Source organism: Micrasema longulum, unplaced genomic scaffold, assembly GCF_059751315.1.
Source record: "Micrasema longulum isolate JH-2025_06_02 unplaced genomic scaffold, ASM5975131v1 h1tg002529l, whole genome shotgun sequence".
NCBI classification, from domain to species: domain Eukaryota; kingdom Metazoa; phylum Arthropoda; class Insecta; order Trichoptera; family Brachycentridae; genus Micrasema; species Micrasema longulum.
Window position 1 is genome coordinate 64,618 of NW_028279670.1, and position 23,332 is coordinate 87,949.

Genomic DNA, 23,332 nt, shown 5'->3' on the forward strand with positions numbered 1-23,332 from the left:
TCCCGGTGAGAACACAAAATTTACAATGTGTTTTTTCTCAAGCCTGGGGATTCTGTGATGTAATTCACCACTGTAATTGGGCCTCCTGGCCTGTTGTGGTGCAAAAAAAATCAAATCAAATCAAAATTAATCAAATTAATTAAATCAAATTTACGAGTATTACTATTATAATATAAAAATTACTATTATAAAATATGATTAAATTTTGAAAATCCTGATTACTTTTTACTTTGTTTTTACTATAGGCATACTTTTTTTTATTTCTCACATCTTTTACTATGCTTTTATTTTGTGGTTTTTCTTTTTGCAATGTATTTTACCATATTTTATTTTAAATTTATGTAAATTGCCGTCTTTTCCTATGTTTCTTTCTTTGTATTTTGTTTTTTACTACGTATTTATGGGGTTTTAAAATATATTTTTTATTATGTATTTTACTATGTTTCTTACTAAGTATTTTCTATTTACTATATGTTTTCTATGTGTTTTCTTTTTATTTTGTGTTTTACTGTGTTTTTTACAAATGTTTTTGAACTTTGTATTTTACTTTGTTTTTCACTATGTCTTATTACATGATTTATTTTTCTATTTATTGATTACCGTTTTAAAACATATTTTTTTACTGGCTTAGAACTGAGTAAATAACCTTATTTAGATATTCAAAACAAATTCGTTTAAATATATAATTTTATGTTTATAATATGACAGTAACTAATTAAATAAAAATGAATAAATAATCACTCTATACTGCGATGCAATCACTCAAAATTATTATGTGTTTGTTATCTCAAAAAGAAAATTGTCATCACATACATTACATTGATAAAAATAAGTGAACAGCCAGTGATAACTTAGCTCTGTAGTGGCTAATCGTGTTTTATATTCCTAGAAAAGTTTCCGTGTCCGCCAAAAGTGGTGTGAGTTAAAGAAACTTAAGTCATTTGCTTAGTTGAAACAATGGGTAACTCAAAATCGTCTAAGACAATGGATTTGGGTAAAACACCCAAAAACGACCAACACAGTAAGCCTGTGACGATGAGCACTTTAGTTGACAAAAACAATGCACATAGCTCGCAAATAGAACCAAATGAAAGGTATGTTAGCGTTTAAATTAGTTAGTTTTTGTCCGAATACAGTTCTGTGCGTGAAATCTAACCAGACTTCTGAACGACTAAAAGCAAAAGAAAAATCCGTTTTGAAATTAAAAGTATTTAAAATATAAAGTATTCAAACCCAAACTAAAGAAGTATTTGATGAATCCTCCATCATTGTAACTATCATTCATTGATCAAATTTTGCTATTCTAACGATACGTATTTTTTGTTATTTTTTTAAAAATTATAAAGTATGTATGTAAATTGTTAAACTTACTCCATCTAAACAAGAGCGCCCTGCTCCAGTAGAGGGGTAGAAACATTATGTCTAAAATCTTAAAATATCAAATGTATCTGTATTTCAAAAATATATAATTGTACAACTTTTTTTGTTCAATAATTTAAAAAATATTTTTTCTTTTATTATTTTATTTTAAATTATTGAAGTTTTGTAAAACATTTTGTTTTTTTATTGAATGAATAACTTTATTGAATATTTAAAGCACTAATTTTCTTATAGGAAAACATATTTTTAAATATGTTACCTTATTGATTCTAATAATTAAATCTTTCATGATACATTCATTTAGGACATATTTCTATACAGAAAATGTGAACGTTTATATATTATATTGACCGTGTGAATTAAACCATTATAACAGCTGTTATGGTACAGGTGTCATTAGGTCGCTATTTAAATGTGCCAGTGTTATTTTTTTGGTTGCTACGGTAACCAGCCTAATTTTATTAACCTTCGTTTCCCAGTTTTTTTCTCATTAAGATTATTTGATATTGGCTCTGTATAACCTGTATTTATATTTATATGTTTTTGATATAAATTACCTAATAAGAACCGTATTCAATTATTGATTAGAGTTTTTATTTATTAAAAAAATAATAATAACTCGCTAAGCCTCTCTTCTAGAGGCCTGTCAGCAGGTGTGAAAGAGAGGATTTATAAAGAAGTTATGAATAATGCATCACAACACCCAGACCAATTGGGAAAAATCATTCTTGGAATTTTTCTTGCATTGGCGGAAATTGAACCCGCGACGTTAGTTTTAAAGTTGGCCATGGCTACGGCGCCTGAAATAAATTAAATAAATAAAAATATTTTTTTTTAAATATATTTATTTGCTAAGCATTTTCATTGCCGTCATGTTTTCTGTAACTAGTGTAAGTTTGAAAAAATGTATTTTTGCAGGAGGACCTGTTGTTAAGTAAATAACAGCAGTTGTCGATACTATCTATTCCTGGCCGATTACCTTTCTTTCCCATCCTTTTCTCGACCCATCTTTATGGTACCTACCTAACATCAAGATAGAAGAAATTCAAAATTGGAAGATTTGGATTTAGAACAAAAACAATACGACATTTTTCACTTCACATAAAATCTAATAAAAAATGGTTGGATTCGTCGCGCGTCGTTGAAAACATTATTACATTTTATAATGCATTTTGTCATCTTGTGCCCAATATTGAAGAATATTCTAATTTTATTAAAGGTAGGTATCCATTCCATGTTCCTATCCTTTTTCAAATATTTTCCTATCACAAAACTGAATGAAATTCGTTTTTCGTTTACAGTCCGCCTTTTCGTTAACACCTGTCATTGGCTAGTTCAAGTGACAACTTTACGCACTCTTTAACATGAAATTCTGCTTATAGCTGAATATCCTGGTAATTTTTTTTTTTTTTAATGTGTGTTTTCTTATGATTAACCTCAATATTCAGATTTTGGGGCCCATTTTCAAAGAGTTGTAAATTCCTCACTATTAGAAAATGGGAATCAAGTTGGGTTCGAACCTCGGATCTCTATTCTATTAGTCCGCAACACTCACCACAGGACTACTAGCTGATTTTATATGTGTTTAAATGTTGACACATTTTTAAATCAATCAATTTTATCACCATAAAAAACAGACAGTTAAAATTACATAGATTTTCAAGGTGGCTTTTTTCAATACGTGTCATCTTTTTTGGGTAACTCCGTATAAGTTAGATTCATTCCGACGTTTCGTCTACTTTTGCAGTGGTCATCTTCATAATTTTTTTACTCTGAAGACTTACTGATTTTTTTTCGTCCATCAGTTTCACGTATTTTCGTCATAAAATTAATTATCCTAACGTGAAAATCCCATAAGACACCATCACTGTCGTACGCCTCAAAATTGGTAGACATAGAAAAGTCGAAATTAGTTATACGTATACAAATATTTTCTTATAGTTACTAAAAAATATGTTCTTGGCAATTTTTCATTGCAGTTATTGTTTATTTAAAAAAAAAATAAAAAAAATATTTGCGTTCTTATGATTTACCCAAGTATTTAATTTTGAGGGCCGTTTTCAACGAGTTGTAAATAACTCACTATTAAAAATGGGAATCAAGTTGGGGTAGAGTAGGATTCGAACCACGGACCTTTGGTATGGACCAACGGGAGTCCGAGACACTAGCCACAAGACCACAACCCGGTTCAATTATCTTATACAACCTTCTTTTAGTTATTTAAATCATAAACAATGCATGCTTTTATTTGCATATGCGGATCGATGACCTGATTCCAATGAGCGTCAAGTTAGAACATTCCATAATATTTTATATTATTGCCTTAATAATACCATTTCTAAGTTTACAGAAAAATAAAAAGTAAATAATTAAAAAAAACAGAAAATTACAATAAACATAACATAATTTATAATTATTTTCAACTTAAGCGAATCTGTAAAAACAATGAAAAAATATTATATACCAAATACGAAACAACAATAAATTTATTGTTTTGAGAAAAACCATGAAACTGGCTTATCTTGATTCTAACAAAATACCCTTACAAATACTGATGAAAAATTGTGTTGTATTTTACGAAAATCTTCACCTTTGAGTGTTGCGTGTGGATAAAAATAATCAATATTCTTTGACTGCCTTTCAAAAAAATATCGTAAGCAAGTTCCTAATGAACACTACTACTACTACTACTACCATCGCGCCATTTCACCGTAAGGGTAGGCAAAGATAATGGACCGCCACCCACGTATAGACGTGGGGATAGCCTTACATATATTCCTAGCTTCTTTTACATTCATAGATCTTGTCATTCATGCCCTTCGGTTATGTCTGCTTTTGACATGAGAAGACTTAAGATTTTGGTTTATCTGATCATGACACGTCTTCATTGGTCGTCCTCATCTCACGTTACCGTTCATTTTCGCAATATTTACATTTTTTACCATTCTTTTGTCGTTCATAACCATTTCAGACCCTTTTTTAATCTTATCAATTATACTTGACTCTCGCCAATTACATCATTCGTAACCCTGTTTTGATTTGATTTGATTTCCATTGATTTCCCACACATTCGTCGAAGAGATCTTATTTCAACCACGTTCACTCGGTTTTTATCCTTCCTTGGCCAAATGGCCTTGGCAATGTTTGTATTATTTATTTTATACAGAATAATTTTCCCTCACTGGAGTGTCCCGTGCCGAGGGAAATATTTTTCAATAAGTAAAACATGTCTTAAATTAGTTATTTAACATAACAACAAAATTAAAACGTGATAAATTTACGTATCATCATTTTAAACATAATGAGCAATATAAACTAAAATAATCATAAGAAACATAACAAATTCATACAGACTTGTAGACCAAATTTCATAAACAAAACACAATTTTTTACTTATTCGGCTTGATCCACTCATCGATCCGTGCACAACCCACCATCACTTTCCATTTCTTTATGGGAATTTTATATTATAAGTACTTATTTATTGTTCTTATGGACAATGGAAGTAGATTGTACACTTTAACTGAGTAGTAGGTCAATCCTCTTTGACAGAAGGTTGTTATAATTTTTAATTGTTTTTGCAGCATCAGGGTGGAGTATCTAGTAACTCTTGTATTTATGAAATGAGTAATGGAAGGTAGAGAATAACGTTTGTGTGCGTACAGTAACAGATCTTTTACATAAAGTTGTTAAACAGATGTTACATTAAGACTTACGAATATACCGAGGGAGCTAGTTCCGATTGGGACTCTTAAGATAATTTTTTATAATGCTTTTTGTGCCATTACTATTTGTTTGATAAATGTGTCCTTAGCACATCTCCATTCAATTATTTTATATTCCAAAACTGATAAGTAAGTACCTGTATTTTAAAATATTCAAATAGGTGAGTGAAATTTCTATTTGGAAAAAAGAACGGTTTTTTTTAGATAAAAGTGAAATTTTCGTTTACAGTGGTATATAAGTACGGCGTCGATTTAGTGTAGTCATAACTTTATGGTTATCTTCATATAATATATATACGCTGCTTACTTGTTTCCAGGTCATTCAAGTTTTGTATTTCATGCGGTAAGGGTGGATCACTCTTTACAATACAATCAATATTTATTTATTTCTTTTGTGTGCTTTAAAATAATCAAGTGTTTGTTTTTAAATTCCATCTTTATTTTTTTGGGTTAATCATTTCCTATTGTGTTTTTTTTCACACCTAAAAAAACATAACTTCTTGTGTGCTATTTGGAATTAATTCAATGAGTCAAATTAATTTATTGAGTTTGTTTCACGGGTGTTCTAGCATTGGTTTCAAGTTCAAACTCCAAAAATATTGATCGTGCATTTTCCAGTGTGATTTAAATTTTTTCATTTGCGTTTATTATTTTTATCCATAAAACAATTGTTTTTCGTTTTGTCAATCTAGTCAAATTGCCAAATTATTAAATTCATTACCATATGATATAAAATAAACTTTTGTGCTTCATAAAACAAGGCAATTTCAAAAACATACTGCTCAACAAAAACAAATATGTACATACCCACAACCTTTGCGTTATAATGAATGAATTAATTAATTCGTTTTTTACTGAATTTATTCATTTAAGAATGGTTGGTCCTTAAATTGCAACTTTTATAAATAGTGCAAGTCAATCGTAAAGTGTGATTCAGATTTCACGCATAATTTTTTTGTGCCAATTAATTGTTGATTTATTTTTTTAAAAAATTTCTGAAACGTGTTTTCAATGACTATTCTATTTATATTTTATAAAAAAAACATTAGTGTAAATTATGCTTCAGGTCTTACATGGCATATTGAGTTTTCTGAAATAATTTCAAAGGGATTTTAAAATCAGTTTATATCACGTTTCTCTGTTGCCCCGTAAATCGGTGTTATTTCTGACCCTTCAATATCGGAGTTCATAGGTGCGCATTTATATATACGCTGATTGAAGATTACTTTTATTTAGTACACAAATAAAGGAAAATACCAAAGCGTCAGTTTTATAGAATACCTGATTGTTTAAAATTACTGTTTTTATTTTTACGCCAATCAATTATAGTGAACATATATATCTTTTCTAATCTCAAATTAGTCACTGATTAAAAATAGCTTGTTACTGATAAAAAAAAAATACGCAAAAGGAAGTGGTTAATATTATTTACGTACTTGCCACTTCCTGAAAATAAGGAATTCCTTAAACAACGGTAATCGAGCAAATGGCTTTTTTAAATTTTTGATACAACTTGTATTTACCTTCAATTTTCAGTAAAACTTTGCAATTTATTATAGAAATAAAAGACAAGTGGTGCATTTATTCACAAAGTTTTACTATCCAAGTAACCGGTTTAAAAAATAAAATTCAAAATTATTTTTTTGAGTTTTAACTGTGTTAAATAGTTTTTTAATTTAAAAAATTCAATCTAAGTAAAATAAATGAAAAAATACTTTTTTAAACAGATATTATTGATTTTTCTACCAACCGGTGTCAAAGATACACAAGTTTCTTTTTAAAGGTATAATTAATTAACTAATCATATCGTATTTTCTTTTGACAGTGTTCACTAAATAATATTAAATCTAAGCCAATCGAGCTAATACGTCAAGTCTTATTATCCATATGTTCAGATTAAATATTCAGTAACCACTCAAAATAAAAAATTAAATATATAAAATTCATTACTTAATTATACCTTGATAAATAAGCTTATGTAGCTTTGAAATGGGTCAATAAAAAAATGTGGTTTTATATTAAACCACAAAATGGGTGCTTCAAATATTTTTAAAAATGTTATATAATTCAATTCTACTACGATTTCAAATTAAGTAAATCTTTAACATGGCTGTTTTTGTATAAATACATTTTATTTAATAATAAACATACGAGTCTCGAAGATGTCGCAAAACCGATCATTGGTCATTCCAAATTTGTGGATTTAGGTATTACTTAACTTTTATTTCTATCATAAATTACATTAAGCTTCCAGCAACAATTTTAACAAAGAAACTTTAAACGTTTTGTATAATCTTGCGCTTTCAACTAATATTGTTTGATTAAAAATATAGTATCGAAAGGCAACAATTTAAGTTTTCTATTTATTTTATTTGTTACAAAATATTATGTTTTATTAAATAATGTTTTATTTGAAATTTAGTATTATGAGATAAGAAGTGTGAAAAAAATTCAAACTGGGTCAGTGTATGGATACAGCGGCAGAAGCCAAACAACAACTGGCCAATCAAAAGTTAGATTCTTCTATCAACACCTAATTAAAATCCCTGCACTTTACGTTTTTAAGTAACCACACACAAAGTTGCCATTTTATATTCTGTATGAGTATGGATCACCTTTTAATTTTGTATTGTTTATAAAAAAAAATCCTCACTTTGACAATAAATTATCATTTCTTGGCCGTTTCCTAATGGTACTCGTATTTATGTCGATAAAAATATTTACGTATTTTTTACCGAATACTTTCATTTTTCTAAGCCATTCTTTAAAAGTCGTTCATAACTTTTATAGATATATTTATTTATTTATACAAAATTCCCACATTGCACATTTAATAATTTTCACATCCCGACTAGCTTGAAAGTTCCGTATTGAGTCAGGACTCTGATAAACTAATATAACACACACACATAATTTTGTGGCTCCAAGAGTGTTTAATTTCCTAGATAAACATATTAAGTTCTCCAAAACTCAGGCCATTTTTACGAGAAGCGTACGGGTTTGGATTTTGCCAAACTGAAGAGATCATTGCAGAAAACTGCTGCGTGACATTGCATATATTTATGTACTTGCGTTTACATATAACAACAAAGATGAAAGACTCTTTATAGAAAGGAATATAGAATACTAGGCATCCACAGGGCTAATAACCTGTCATTGGCTGGTTTAAGTGTCCACTTTACACATTGGGTAACATTTACCATTTTGCCTATATTTAAACATTTATATTCATTCGATTCTTTCATCTGTTGGCATTTGTGAAGTTGCAGAGCTGAAACCTTTATTATTGCGGGTGAGATTCTTATGATTGCACCTACACCTACATATTAGGCTACGCCTGAAAATATTTTTCAATTGTTATAATTCTTCTAAGACCAGGTGGATTTATCAAACAAACAAACTCAAAAAATTGTTACTATTAAGCGTGTTGTTCAGATGTTTTTTAAAGTTAACGTTTAACTTGATTTTATTTTATTTTTAGTATTCTTACATAATATGCATGCTTCCACTTTCCATTATATTGTATCCCAACTTAACACAGGACTCTTGGCCTCGTGGAGTTGAGGAAACGTTATTATTTTTTTCTTTGTATGAATAAACAAATAAAATATACAAAAACATAAATAAAGTTAACACACATCAAAATATTATAAAAATTATATTTTTCATAATACATGGCTTAAAAAAAATTACATAATGTATCTGAAATTTGTAATTCAATTCTTTTATAATTTCGTAATTCAATTCAAGCATCAATATAGGCATAAAATCGGGTTGTGGTCCTGTGGCTAGTGTCTCGGACTCACGGACCAAAGGTCCGTGGTTCGAATCCCACTCTACCCCAACTCGATTCCCATTTTCTCAAAGTGAGTTATTTACAACTCGTTGAAAATGGCCCTCAAAATGAAATGTTTGGGTAAATCATAAGAACGCTAATATTTCTTTTTATAAAAAAAAAATATAAGAGGAAGATAGAGCGTCTTATTTTAGAAATTATTTATGTTTGTATATTGTTAATAAGTTAGGTTTAACTCGGTGTTCAAATTTTATTTGCACAACTATCTAAAAATAAGTGCGTTAAAATAATTAATTTAATTGATAAGTTTATTGCTTGTTATAGCAACGCCGCAGCAAAGGTAGCAGCAAGCAAGATGCCCATCGACCTTTACTATGTTCCACCATCAGCCCCTTGCAGAGCTGTACTCCTGGGAGCCAAGGTCATCGGACTGGACCTCAACTTGAAGATTTGCAATATCATGGAAGGTGACAATATGAAGCAAGAATTTCTGAAGGTCAGTTAGAAATATAAAAAAAGTAAATAAATTGTTGTAAAAACATTACTTATTTGCTAGAAAAAAAAATATTACAAAAATTACAGTTTATGAAATACTTATTTTGGATTTATTTTTGTTTAACCTACGATTTTTACGGTAAAGTTTTAATTAATAAACTTATGATAATATAACTTAGAAGAGAAGCGCCAATAAGAATATGGTTAATTGAACTATCGTGATCATCAAACCCTAATCTACACCCACTGGTACATAAGATACTGAATTGGAAAAGATCAGTCTTCCGCTTCAGGTGCCAACCCAAGGACAGTGAAAATATATTTCATTTTAAAACCACCTTATAAACAAACAGTTTATGTTTAACCTCCGAGAAATTGAACCCAGAACCTCAACTATGATAGGTTAACACGCCAAAAACTACCTGACGAAGCGAAGCTTTTTCCACGCGATTTCCGTTTTCAGGATTTTTACGCAGAAGTGGCCATCGATTCTAAAACACCCGTTAAAGATTCTGGGCCCCTATTACAATGGTAAATTAACAAAATTATCTTCGACTGAAATTCGAATTTTACGTAGTAGATAAACATTAAGATAAATGATAACCTCCCATTGTAATCGCGGCGCTGGTGTAGTCACATACAGAACTGTTTTTTTTCATCCGTCCGGGCACATATATTATGACACATCAGTGTAAATAATTAACATGTTCAATCACTTATTTTAGTATTGGAGCATTGTGTATTCCTTCATCATCTTCCTTCAATCCTTCCCTGTGAAATGTCTTGTAAAATGTTTTTTTGTTTTTCGCCTCCCCTCATATGCCCAAATTATTCAAGTTTTCTTTTTTTATGGTCTTCAGTACTTCTTTATCTTTTTTTATCGGCTCTGTCCACCCAGGAGATTTTTAATATTCTCCTGTAGCATTACATTCCAAAGGCTTTTATCTTTTTTGTAGTGGTATGGGTGAGAAAATTCACGTTTTGACGCCGTAAAAAAGTACTGAGAAGACGTAACATCGTACAATGCGCATTCGGAGATCTAAATTGAAGTTTCTACGGCAAAGGATCTCACGCAACCTGAAAAAGCAGTCTCGCGCCATCTCTATTCTGACTTTGATCTCTTGTAAGTGATCCTATTTTTCAGTCAGTCAGAAATCTGATTTTTCATAGTAATGGACTTGCTTAATAAGCTGCGTTTTAATTTTTAAACCCGTTTAAAAAATATATTTACTTTTGTTTGAATTCAGATAACATAGTGGCAACTTAAAGTTGGTCTAATTCTGCAATCAAATGTTCCACCAGTCACAATGAAATGCCGCTTCTGGGGAAGCTTTATTAAAACACTGTTAATTATGGTTTTAAATTGAACAAATAAATCAACTAATTAAAAATAACAGAGAGCAGAAAAGTACAATCGCAATATTTGAATAGTAAAATCAATAAATGTTAATTAAATTGATTGCGATTTACGATTAAAATAGGGGCTTTAAATTTACAGCGATGTATGTTTTTAGACAAGTAACATCATCATCAAACTCTTATCTATACACGATGGTGCATAAAGCCTTGGATTGTTAAATAAAATGAAGCGTATCTTGAGCATCTATTAAAGGCATGGTGATCAGTCTCACGCTTCAGGTGCCTTTTTCCACATACCGTTTTAAAGAACATGAGTATTCCCATCGGTTTCATCATCATCATAAGCTCGACAGCTCTGGGTAAGCCTTGGATTAATCCAGGAGTCTCCTCCTCTCTGCTCTTTGCCGGTCTGCTGCCCTTCTTCTCCCATTCTCCACTTCCAACATTGTCATATCCGCGCTGATGCAATCCATCTATCGCATTTTAGGCCTGCACGAAGACGTCGTCCGTGTGGCACAGAGACAGTAAGGCGTTTTATAGGGTTTTCGTCATCCAATCTAATTATATGGCCAGCCCACCTCAAGCGTCCCATCTTGACGGAGTTGATTACATCGGGCGCTCGGTAGATATCGTAAAGCTCTCTATTGCGGATTTATATTCTTTTAACTTATTACGGAAACAAAAAAAAATGCCTGTGATAATGATAGGATTAAGTGCATTTCTGTAGATTATAGGGCGTTTGCTGAACAGTATTACCTCATCTTTAACTCTTAAAAGGCTGTGGTAAAAAAAATCTTTACGCGCAGTGATCTAACATCGTGTTACATAAAGTTTAAGTAGGAAGATTCTTAATTTCTACGATAAAAACAATAAAAACGCAATAAATATGAATCAACTCTCTGTTATTTTATCACGCCGTGTGGATTATTTTCATGGTGTAAAATAGGCTTATCTCGCAGTGAGCTCGTGGTTTACACGTGTATAGCAGTCCAGTCCGTGAATGTTATTTTCAGATTTTTCTAGTGCATATGGATTGATTATTGTTGAATACATAATGAAAATAATATTAGAATGTTAAGGAAATTGTAATATTTTTTAAATTTATTTACAGTTAAACCCACTTCATACGATTCCTGTGATGGATGATAACGGTTTCGTTATAATTGAAAGGTAAGTTGTCAATATTTAATATATTAATCAAAATGAAATCAAAATGATTTTTGAATTACCTTAGATTACCGTAAATTAACCGTAGGTAAACTGAGGTTATGAAATATCGCCTGATAATCAATGTCTCTTTTTATTTCATTAAAATTATATATGTGTCTTGTTTAGTGATCTAATTTAATAGCATATCTCTTAAATGAACGTTTTATATATTTTTCTCAGGGTACTCGATATTTTATCATTTTCGTAGATCCTGATAGACAATTAATTTAATTTAAATTGTCTAATACACCGAAATATGTGATGTAATATATTTTTTCTTAGGTGTTAAGCTTAATTAAAAGATTATAAAAAATAATAGTAATTGCTGAGATATAAATTAATTAAGTGCAATTCTGAACACCGGTTACATTACCGGAAAGGGCGGATTAATGACGTCATCCACCACTACATAACGGCCATTAGATGATAGAACCGCACTCGGAAACCATAGCTTTAAGTAACATCTCTGTTGCACAACTGTATCTAGAAACTATAAAAAGCTATTGATATACGCTGTTATACTTCTTTCCTTTTTTTTTTTTTTCAAAAGGAAAATAAATATTTGCGTTCTTATGATTTACCCAAATATTTAATTTTGAGGGCCATTTTCAACGAGTTGTAAATAACTCACTATTAGAAAATGGGAATCAAGTTGGGGCAGAGTGGGATTCGAACCACAGACCTTTGGTCTGTGAGTCCGAGACACTAGTCACAGGACCACAACCCGATTATTTAGCGATATTATGTATTGTATCAAATATTAACCAGACATTGTGCAATATAATAATTTAAAGAACATAATTAACTGTCTTGTTTTTTTTAACTTACTACAATCCAAAAAAATAACTTCTTTTTATTATAATAGAAAACTTATAAAGCGCCATTTTCGTTTTATTTATTTATCATATTTACGGCCTAAGCCAATTACAACAGTTACATAAAGAAACATAAATACAAGAAACTGAACAAAAAGAACACAAAATTATTTAGCAAAGGCAAACAAGAGCAAAACAATAATGGTATAAAATATATTCATAAACACGAAAGACATAAGACTTTGAGCTAAACCATGCCAATCCAACTTCATCGCACACTGTTTTAAACGCGAAAAGATCTACGAAAACCCGGAAGATCTATTCCATAGAATTCCAAGTCGTGTGATGAACTGACTAATCTATACATTCTGGACATTGGGACATAAAAACAAAAATTGATCTTAGAAGATTTAATAAATAGCAGATTTTGACTCCTGGTGACATGGTTGGGAACATGAAAAGAAATTGATTGCAGCAGAGATGGGACATCACTTATAGCATTAAGTATTTTAAAAATGCATATGAGGTCCATCTCAGTTCTACGTTTCTCCAATGAAGACAGATTTAGAGATTGCTCTATTTCAAAAAAGAAATAATAACCCTTTTGTAATCCGAGCAACCAAGCCACTTTTCTTAAAAAATGGTGTTGGACAGACTCGATATGGTCAATATAAATCCTGTAGAATAGAGACTAAATAGAATAAGCGTATTCTTGAAGTTTTGATGGTATTAATATTTTTGATATAATACTTCAAGGGCGCTTTACAAAGTGAGTATATAAAGAAATAAGTTTTTTTAAATAAATTAAACAACTTTATTTTTAACCACTAATTTTTAATTTATTTTTTTTTCCACCGACCGGTTTCAAAGCAAACAAGCTTCCTCGTCATAATAAGAAAAAATAATTAATAACTAAATAAACAATATTTCTTTTAGTTCTCTCCTGTCTAGCTTCGAAAATATTGACATCAAATTACCACCCTTGTAAGGAAAATAGTACTTGATTTATTGGGTCCACGTGAAGTATTTAGTGAACACGATAAAAATTAAACAGGAATTAATTAATTAGTTACGTAAACCTTGACGAAAAAGCTTGTTTGCTTTGAAACCGGCAGGTGGAATTTTTTTTTTTTAATTAGTGGTTAAAAATAAAGTTGTTCTAATTATTTTATTATAATGAATAACCATAAAGTTAGTGCTTCAAATATAAACTTTAAATAAATTTAATTTTAACTTTTTAAATTTGTAATTTAAGAAAAACATTGCACTTTGTAAATTGCTAAGGATTTATCCAAATGTTTTAGAGAACAAGTGGGTTTTAAGTTTTTTCCAAAGCATCACTCTTACAGTTTCGCATTTCTGTTGGGAGAGCATTCTCAGCAGTAAGGCCTACGATCGCAAATGAGCTTTCACCGAATTTAGTGCGCTGTTTGCGTAGAGGTTTAATGACTTTTCCTCTCAACGTAGATGTAGCTGATCTAAGCGTAAGACGTCTGTCAGCAAATTCATCTGGAATGCAGAGTTCTCTTAGATATTCTGGAGCAGAGTTGTGCAATGACTTATACATAGACAACAGAGTTTGTATTTCGCCCTCTGTGGAAAACGTAGCTAGTGTAATTTTCGAAGTAGTAAAGTGATATGACTGCAATTAGATATTCCAAAAATAAGTCTCGCTGCGGCATTCAATACAGACTGTAGGCGAGTCATTTTATTCATTGGTAGATCTACAAAGCAATTACAATAATGGACTCTAGATACTACAAACGCATTTATTAATTGACGGGTGGCATCAACTGGCAAATTTTTGCGGATGCATCTAATCTGTCTCACCTGGTAAAAGCATGAACTTATCGATCTTCTAATTTTTGCTATTTTAATTTACTTGTCTAAGTTACATCACGAGTTCTCTTTATATTTGCAGCGAACTGTAAAGGATTTTAATTCCATCACTACCCTCATCGTTCTATTTACTGCCTTAGTTAGAAGTAATTTAGAATTCAGTTCAACAATTTGGTCACCCTATTACAATTTTCATATTTTTAAGTTAGAAAGAGTATAACGTAAATTCCTTAAATTTATCAAAAACGAACTTAATATACCCACTGAAAATATTGATTACGGAAATTTATTATGTACACTAAATATGTCAACTTTTTGTAAAATAAGCATTATAAATGATTTATTTAATTTATATAAAATAGCAAATGGCGTATTGGACGTCCTGGAATTAACTAGTGTTATCAGCTTAAAAGTACCTGTTCGAAATACTCGGTAGCTAACGTTATTTTTCTAATCTCCCGGTAGTCATGATTATCATTACAATTCACCAATACCTAGACTACACCGGCTAGGTAACGAGTATGGTAAAGTTGATATATTTTGTCTGTCTATATAAATATAGGTTAAGTATTCAAAAGGCTATAAATTAATTTGTGTAAAATTTCTTAATATTGTTCTTTATTTACTATTTTTTTATTCTCATGTATCTCTATAATAATGTATAAACTTATATGTATAAATATATGCATACGCATGTGTATGCTTTCATATGTAAATTTATCAAATACTTTTCTATGTCCCCATATACCTATGTTGGTACATTTCTTTATTTTTACTTATTATTGTATCATTTAGTGTTTCTTATTTTATCTTTAATTTTTACTAAATTTACATACTAATGTGCCCGTAGGGCGTGTAAATTAATAAATAAATATAGACATCGCAGTAAAAAAATCATTTTTGGACTTTCAAAATGTTATAACTCTTTTTTTCTTTTTCAGTCGTGCTATTTTGGCTTACATGGCAAACCAATATGGAAAGGACGATACTCTTTACCCTAAGGATCCTCAATCCCGAGCTCTTGTAGATCAAAGGATGCTCTTCGACATTGGAACACTGTACCAGCGAGTTATTGATTATTACGTAAGTTAGCAAAGATAGCAAACGGATGGACGTTGAAATCGACATGATCGTAGATCAACGACGCATGTGATTTTTTTCAACTTAACATGAGAATGGTTTTATTTTTTTTGACGCTTTGTGTCACAACCATAGAATTAAGAATAGTCCAGAAGAAGAGTAGAATCATATTTGAATACATCGGACTGTGTCAATAATTCCCCTACTTAGACACTCTTTCACCGCGCACATACGTTAAGTCGCCGGGTACTGTTGATTGATGGGGAAAAAAAAATCACAACACAAATGTAAGGTAAAAAAAAAAGCAATCTGTTAATTTAAATTTTATTGTGCACGCGAAAACATTGATTGACACAACATATTAGATAAATAAAGGGTCATTTAATAAGAGTAATTGAATTCATGAACTTTGAACTTAAAATATAAAACAAATTTTATTTGACACAAAACGTATACTTTTATATCATGCTAAATAATATTTGATGTTTTAAATATAATGTCGTTCAAATGTCCACCACGGCGTTTTAAATCCGAGATTCAATTTTTATTAATTCTCTCATTACATGAGCAAAGTAGGGTAAAAAAATTTACTACCCCGGCAACACTAACGAAATTTTCATTTTGTTTTTTCGGCAATCTGACAGATGGAAAAATAATTTAATTTTTCAGTTATGCATTTGTTATATCCACATTCATTAGCTAATTACACATGAAATGTGATTGCATCCTGTTTCTTTAAGATCCTAGCAGTATTTCAACACTTCAAAAGGACACAACACTGCATGGTTAAATTCGAATCAGGTGTTGCGTACTGAGCGACGTCTACAAAGAAACTAATTAGTCAAAGCGTAAACCTACTCATTTATGAGTAGTTGAGTCGCCTTCTGTTTGATGTGCTTATGCGGTTTCTGGACTATTGTTAATTCTATGGTCACAACTTAATATGTACAAAAGTATATTTATAAGTTAGTTATATTCATATCCATACTAATATTATGAATGTAAAAGTGTTTTCGTTTGTTTCTTTGTGTTTCCTACACGTCTCAACGAAGCGACCATATAACGATATTATTTTTAACCCATTTAAAAAAAAAAAAATACTTCCAAAATAAATAAAATCATTTGAAAATGAGTAGGTGGTATGGTGTGATGTCAAGAAAAATCAAATTCAAATTCAAAAATATTTTTAGTTTGACCAAATTTTTGAAAACAAGGACTGGATTGAACTTCCTGGGGAGCTGTTAATATTAACACATTACAACAGAGAAGGTAATATAGAAGTCTAGGAGTCTACAGGGCTAATGACCTGTCATTGGCTGGTTTAAGTGGCCACTTTTCACACTGTGTAACATTCACCATTCTGCCCGTATTTGAACATACATATTCCTTCAATTCTTTTATCTGTTGATGTTTGTGAAGTTAAAGAGCTAGAACCTTTATTTATGCGGGTGAGATTCATTTGAATGAATTATTTACTCAAAACAGGGCCCTCGGCCTCATAGAGATTGGGATGCGTTATAACTAAAAAAAAAAAAAAAATTGTATGTATGTTTTATTTTAAAAAAACTAATAAATTAAATAAAAAACAATACATGCATAATAAAATTTAGTTAAAAAAATATTTTGTTCATTAAATTTTGTGAGATAAAAAACATCAACCAAGTTATGCAGAAAGCAGCCAGCCATTAAAGTTGGGAAATAATAGCACCTTTGTGAAAATAGTGAAGAATCAAATGTACAGAACACTTGGAATGTTTTTGACTTTGACAAATGATAAACAATGAAGACATTAGTTTTTTTTTATATTACAAAGAAGAATTCAATTATGTTTTGGACCATTTTTAATAAATTTAAAGAACCGTAAGATCTTTCAAGTGCTGTGGGTGGTTATTTGCAAATTGAGAAATGCCGTTTTTGTGATCGACGCCATTTTCAGAAGGTGCTTATTACAGTTTTTGTGTGAAAACGCCCTGGCTGTTTTTAGCAAAACATAAAATTAACCTTTACTGCACCGATAACACCAATATTTTTTTTTATTTTTACTGTGGACTGGTTGCTTTCTGCATAACTACATAAAGTTTTCATTGTATTTAACACTTTTCAAGTCAGAATAATTAAATTTTATGCTGACTTAGTGGATATTTGTTGTTGTAATTAATTTAGATAAAAAACTTAACATAGCATTAACTTACTTTAATCATTAAACCTAAAATTAGTCTTAACTTATTCGTATAAAATGTGGACTACATATAAATCTTTTTTTTTAGCTATCGTTTATATTCCATGGTACCGTTCAGACTCCCGAAAACTTAAAAAAGCTTCAGGAAGCTGTTGGTTGGTTGAACATTTTTTTGGATGGACAGAAATTCGTGGCCGGAAATCATCTTACCATTGCTGACATTACATTGGTTGTCACCATTTCTAACATTGACGTAAGTGCCTTCCTCAGTAAAAAAAAATAAATTATTAACTGCAAAAAAATATGCAGTCTTTAAGAAATTTTATTCTTCATACAAAGTCAATGTCTCGATGCCCGATATTCATTGAACTATGCCCAAATAAGAAGGGTGTTGGGTAAATGCTGAAAGTATCTAGACATGTAACGGTAATTAGAATCTAAATCTAATGGTAAAAAATAAGGGGTACTGTTCAATTGTACGCCGATGATACTTTTATTTTTAATCATAATCGTAACCTGAAAAAACTTGAAAACATAATAGAGACAGATTTCAATAGTCTAGCTGACTGGATGAGATTAAATAAATTAAGTTTAAATGTTAAAGAAACATGTAACATGATTTTTGGGAACAAACAGGACTTAAATATCAATATTTCTCTCGGAACTAGCTATATTGAAAAGACCAATGTAACTAAATACTTGGGACTATTTATTGACTCCAAACTTTCATGGAGCTTCAAATTTGAGCATGTAAAATAGAAAATAGCAACTGGCGTATTGCATAGACTTCGAGGTTTGCTTCCTCATTCCGTTTTGTTTGCCGTCTACTACGCTTTGATTCATTCTCACCTATCTTATTTATCATGCATATGGGATTTTGCCAGCGAAAATCTGATCTCGGAAATACAAGTTTTTCAGAACAGAGCTCTAAGAAACATTCTTAGACTTAAACGGGATTCCCATGTCAAGGATATCTACCGACAAACAAAGATACTTCCTTTCAAAGTAATGCCACTGCATGAAATAACCAATACTATTTTAAATATCATCAACTTTTCTGCTCACTCAAATTTAAAATACACATTTGGTCATAATATTCATAATTACAATACGCGTTATTCAGGGAATCTTCATGTGTCTAAGTTTCACTCAACAAAGTTTGGCAGTAGTTCCTTGGAAAATATTAGCTATTCCGAATATAATAAACTGTCTGATGAGGTAAGACCCGAAAAACTGAAAAAAAAATCCAGAAGTGTCGCAATTAAAAAATATTTCTTAAATTTTTTTGATAGTGACAATTATTAATGTAGTTTATTTAAGATGGTGTTTTATGTTTTTTATACAATAATGGTTTCTTTTATTTCGGATGTATTAATTTGTATGATATTATGTATTGTCAAAAAAATGTTTTTTCTTATGTACGGTCCCAAATGAGTTCTAATAACTCCTGGGAATATAATATGTAATTTTTGTATTAAATGTTTTATAAATAAGAAAAAAAATCTACAAAATAAATATCTGGATTATTGTACCTATATGTTATAATACATTATAATACACACACAATAAATTCGGTGTTTTAAGGCCAGACTGTGAAACTTCAGAGAAACATTCCTTATGTTAAACTATTTTTAAAATCATAACAATTTTTTCTTAGCGGCCTTGTTTTTTTTAATGAAAAAAATTAGTTAATATAAATTGCAAAGCGCACACAATCCTTAATGTCACGGATTGCATTTCTTCTACAAACCCCTACTCCTCCCCTACCCGGTTCGTTTCTTGGTCTGCATCCAGTGCGTATCGCTTCATTGGTCAAATACGTTTTTAATCACATTTTTTTTAATGAGCGATTTTCAAAAAAAAAAAGAAAATATTTTTTAAAGTACGTCATAAAAAAATGTCCTCTGAAGTTTCGCAGTATGGCACTGGAAAACCGTGTATAAGCGTAAAATGAGACGTGAATGCTTCACCTATTTAGCATTTTTTTTTTTATTGTGGCCGTTTTTGAAAATGGTTATTAATAATGCTAATTACACTGGTTGACCATGATTTTGTTACAGGGAGTTTTCTCGCTGATTTTTTTTGTAATTTCGCCCGCTGAATCCAAACATGCCATCGCAATTCATCAAACCACATCCATATTTTTTGTAATATTATATTTTACTCCTTAATTAGAATATCTTTTTCGTCATATTAATTTTTGAGATTTCTAATTTTTGCAGCCTTTTTCCTTCCTGTGCATTTTTTTTCGCATAAGAGGGTTTTAGTCTAAATAAATCTGGTTTTGGGCAATAACAGACCGACTTGACGTTTTCAGACCGTAAATTATTGCAGAGTTTTAAGATTGCTAGAGAATGACGAGCGTAATGTTCTGAAATGTTTACTTTGAGTCATTAACTCTAATCTTGTAATATTTTTTCAGAAAATACTTTGAAATGAACTGGTATAAAAACAGGTCGTTTTGACACATTTTCACAAGACAGTGTTAATATTATAATTTACTGTATTTCTCAATATTGTTTTAGGTTTTCGGATTCGACTTGAAATCTTATCCCAATGTTTCTGCTTGGTATGCAAGAACAAAGGACGCTCTCGCACCACACGGATATGAAGAAATCAACCAAGCTGGCGCTAACATCATAGCGGGTTTCTATAAAAATAAAAAGGAATCGAGTTAGACAAAGAGTCGAAATATAAATTGTTAACATGGGGAAACGTTAAAATTGATTCATGTATTTTGAGAATAAAACAAGTAAATTCTAATCATGTTGAAAGATTAAAAAATATTAGAATTTTTATTCGATATTATCGAAGTCTTGTTAAAATGACTATATTTTAAAACTGTATTAATTTCTATAATTTTATTTTAATTAATTATAATAAATGATTTATGTTTTTTTTTTTTGTTATTACAATTCTTTTAATTTTAATTTTAATTAAAAATATTTTATACAAACCTAATTTTATATGATATTCCTAAGGAGTTTTTGAAAAAAAAAACTCATTTAGGAACATGCGGATAACAATATTCATTTGGATACGTTTTTAAATTTTAAATTTTAACATTATTCACAAAGGCAAAATAAAAATTATGATATATTACAAATTAAAAGGGTGTAAAAAAGTTTCAAAAAACTATAAAATAAACATAAAACAAGGTATGGAAATGAATTAAAAATGATATATACCTACATTATATTTTAACATAAGATTTTCTCGTGGTTATTGTTATATTTTATTTAGAGATTTTTTGTTTCTTTTTTACTTTTTGTTTTTTGTATTGTATGTTCCCTAAATGTTTTAGTTTTAATTATTCTATTATTTCAAACTATGTAATACATGTTTATTGCTGTGATTATTTCTGTACACATTTATTTTTTGTAAAAGGTTCTCTGAACCGTTGATGTATAAATAAATAAATAATACAATCTATAAAAGAAAAAAAAAAGAAAAAAATATATAATTATAAACTTAGTTGTAATTTTCTAATGTTAAAATTTACTTTCCAAAAAAGAGACAAGCTCTTGTGCTTGAAAAATTACTTAAAGTGTTATATTTATTTAGTAATTGAAAGTCATATAGTTTCGAATATACATAAAAAACATGTTTTTTTTTATTTATTCGAAACATAATCGTAAAATTATATTTAATTTAATCAAAATAAGAAAAATTAAACAATTAAAGACCACATGTACGTTTTTTAGATTGATAAATAACACCACCTCCATCGTTTATTTATATGATTCGTTTCTGCTAATGTTTTAAATTCAAATGTGAGCAATGCAGTTTTAATATTTGTAAAAAAAAATTTTTGAAAAACCAAATAATTACGAGAATACTATGTAACACTTTAGATTTACAAACATACAAACTTAATACCAGCAGTTATGACAAACTTGTTATTTGTTAATTAACGCTGATTATTTAAAGGAGGAATTCAGAAATGAAAAAATACCATTAAAATTTTATAATGATTAAAAATACAAACTAATTTAAGTCACGTTACACAAAATATGTTAAATTTGTAAGCACAATGATCACAAATAAAGTCAATTTCACTAGTAATGTATTGTTTTATTTTATATTTTTGACTTCATACCATCTCAAACAGCATTAATATATCTTCAGGTGTACCACAGGGTGCTTGCCTTGCTCATTTGCTATTTAATCTGTTCATCAATGATCTAAAAAATGTTTTTCTTACTTCATCAATTTGGCTGTTTGCTGACGACACTAAAATTCTCAAACAGATTGACAGCCCTTCCGATTGTTCACTATTACAATCTGATTCACTGTCCTCTAGCACCTGGTGCTCATTCTTCAATCTACATCATTAAGCAAGTGCAAGGTTATGAGATTTTTTCGTCTGGAAAATACAATCATGTACGACTACTCACTGAACGATGAAATAAAATCATCTGTGTCTAGTAAACGAGATTTAGATAATATACTTGACACGAAACATTCTTTCACAATTCATATTGAACATGTTATCTATAAATCCTTAAAACTAGTTGGATTTATTAACAGAAGCACAACTGACTTTAAAAATACCAAAACCCTTTTGAACTCTATCATGTTCCCTAGTTCGCCCGCACCTAGAGTATTCTTCTGTTATCCAGTCTCGGATTATGATGTTAACATCAAAAATATGGAATCAGTTCAACATTGATTTTTAAGAAAGATCGGCTGGAGGTTGGGCTTATCCAGAGACGTATAATGAGTTAGAAACTACCTTAAATATATCTTCTCTTCAAGACCGTCGAAGTAAATCCGACCTTCTAGTCCTATTCAAAATTCTCAACTCACTCTTTGATGCGCCTGAATACTGAGCTCAATAAAATTAAATGGATAAATATTTTTATGCACAACTTAAAAAAACAGAAATTAAAAAATAGGTCCCTAGAAAAAAAAGTCATGTTAGGCATTGATAATTGTGACGTCAAGATTCGTGACTATGTTCTATAAAAATTTTAACAGTTATAAAAACAGTTCAAAATTAGCACGAATTGTGGATTATTAGGGGCGTGGCCACCGCATTGACTGTTTTTGCGGGAATTCAAAGGATACTTTTTTTACTCGGCAGAATTTCATGGACCCTTTTACTTTAAAATTGTAAAAAATGTGATATTTCCTTATTATTAGCCCGAATACTAATTGTTCCAGAACTTTTGTTATCTTTGGTCGGTATTTTTATACTATAGCCTTATTTGTTCATACAAATTTATCCACCGACAATTATTTACTCTACGGATAAATTATAACGTGGGTCGATATATATTATTTAAATAAACCAGCTGCTTAAATTTAGATTACTTTCGTTTTCATTGCAGCCCACTCAAAGCGACGTAATGTATTTATTGGTAGCATAAAAGATTGTTTTTTCTTTGATTCCTAATAAATTATTTTAACCTAAATTTTTTGCAACTTTTAGATAGGCATACATTCTCTATTG

At 30.0% G+C, this 23,332-nt stretch overlaps 1 protein-coding gene across 2 annotated transcripts; it reads left to right on the forward strand.

Moving 5' to 3' along the window:
- Nucleotides 1–846: 846 nt before the first annotated feature.
- On the forward strand, nt 847–21,936 carry LOC148272014 (glutathione S-transferase 1-like). 2 transcript variants are annotated; one of them, XM_088240619.1, is made up of 6 exons: nt 847–1,094; nt 9,226–9,397; nt 11,867–11,925; nt 15,560–15,701; nt 17,966–18,130; nt 20,403–21,936. In XM_088240619.1, the coding sequence occupies exons 1-6, from the start codon at nt 958–960 to the stop codon at nt 20,553–20,555; spliced, it is 828 nt and encodes a 275-aa protein (XP_088096745.1). In that variant the 5' UTR covers nt 847–957; the 3' UTR covers nt 20,556–21,936. The 2 variants fall into 2 exon arrangements, with proteins under 2 accessions (XP_088096745.1, XP_088096746.1); XM_088240620.1 differs by lacking the exon at nt 847–1,094 and adding an exon at nt 7,273–7,617.
- Nucleotides 21,937–23,332: the final 1,396 nt, after the last annotated feature.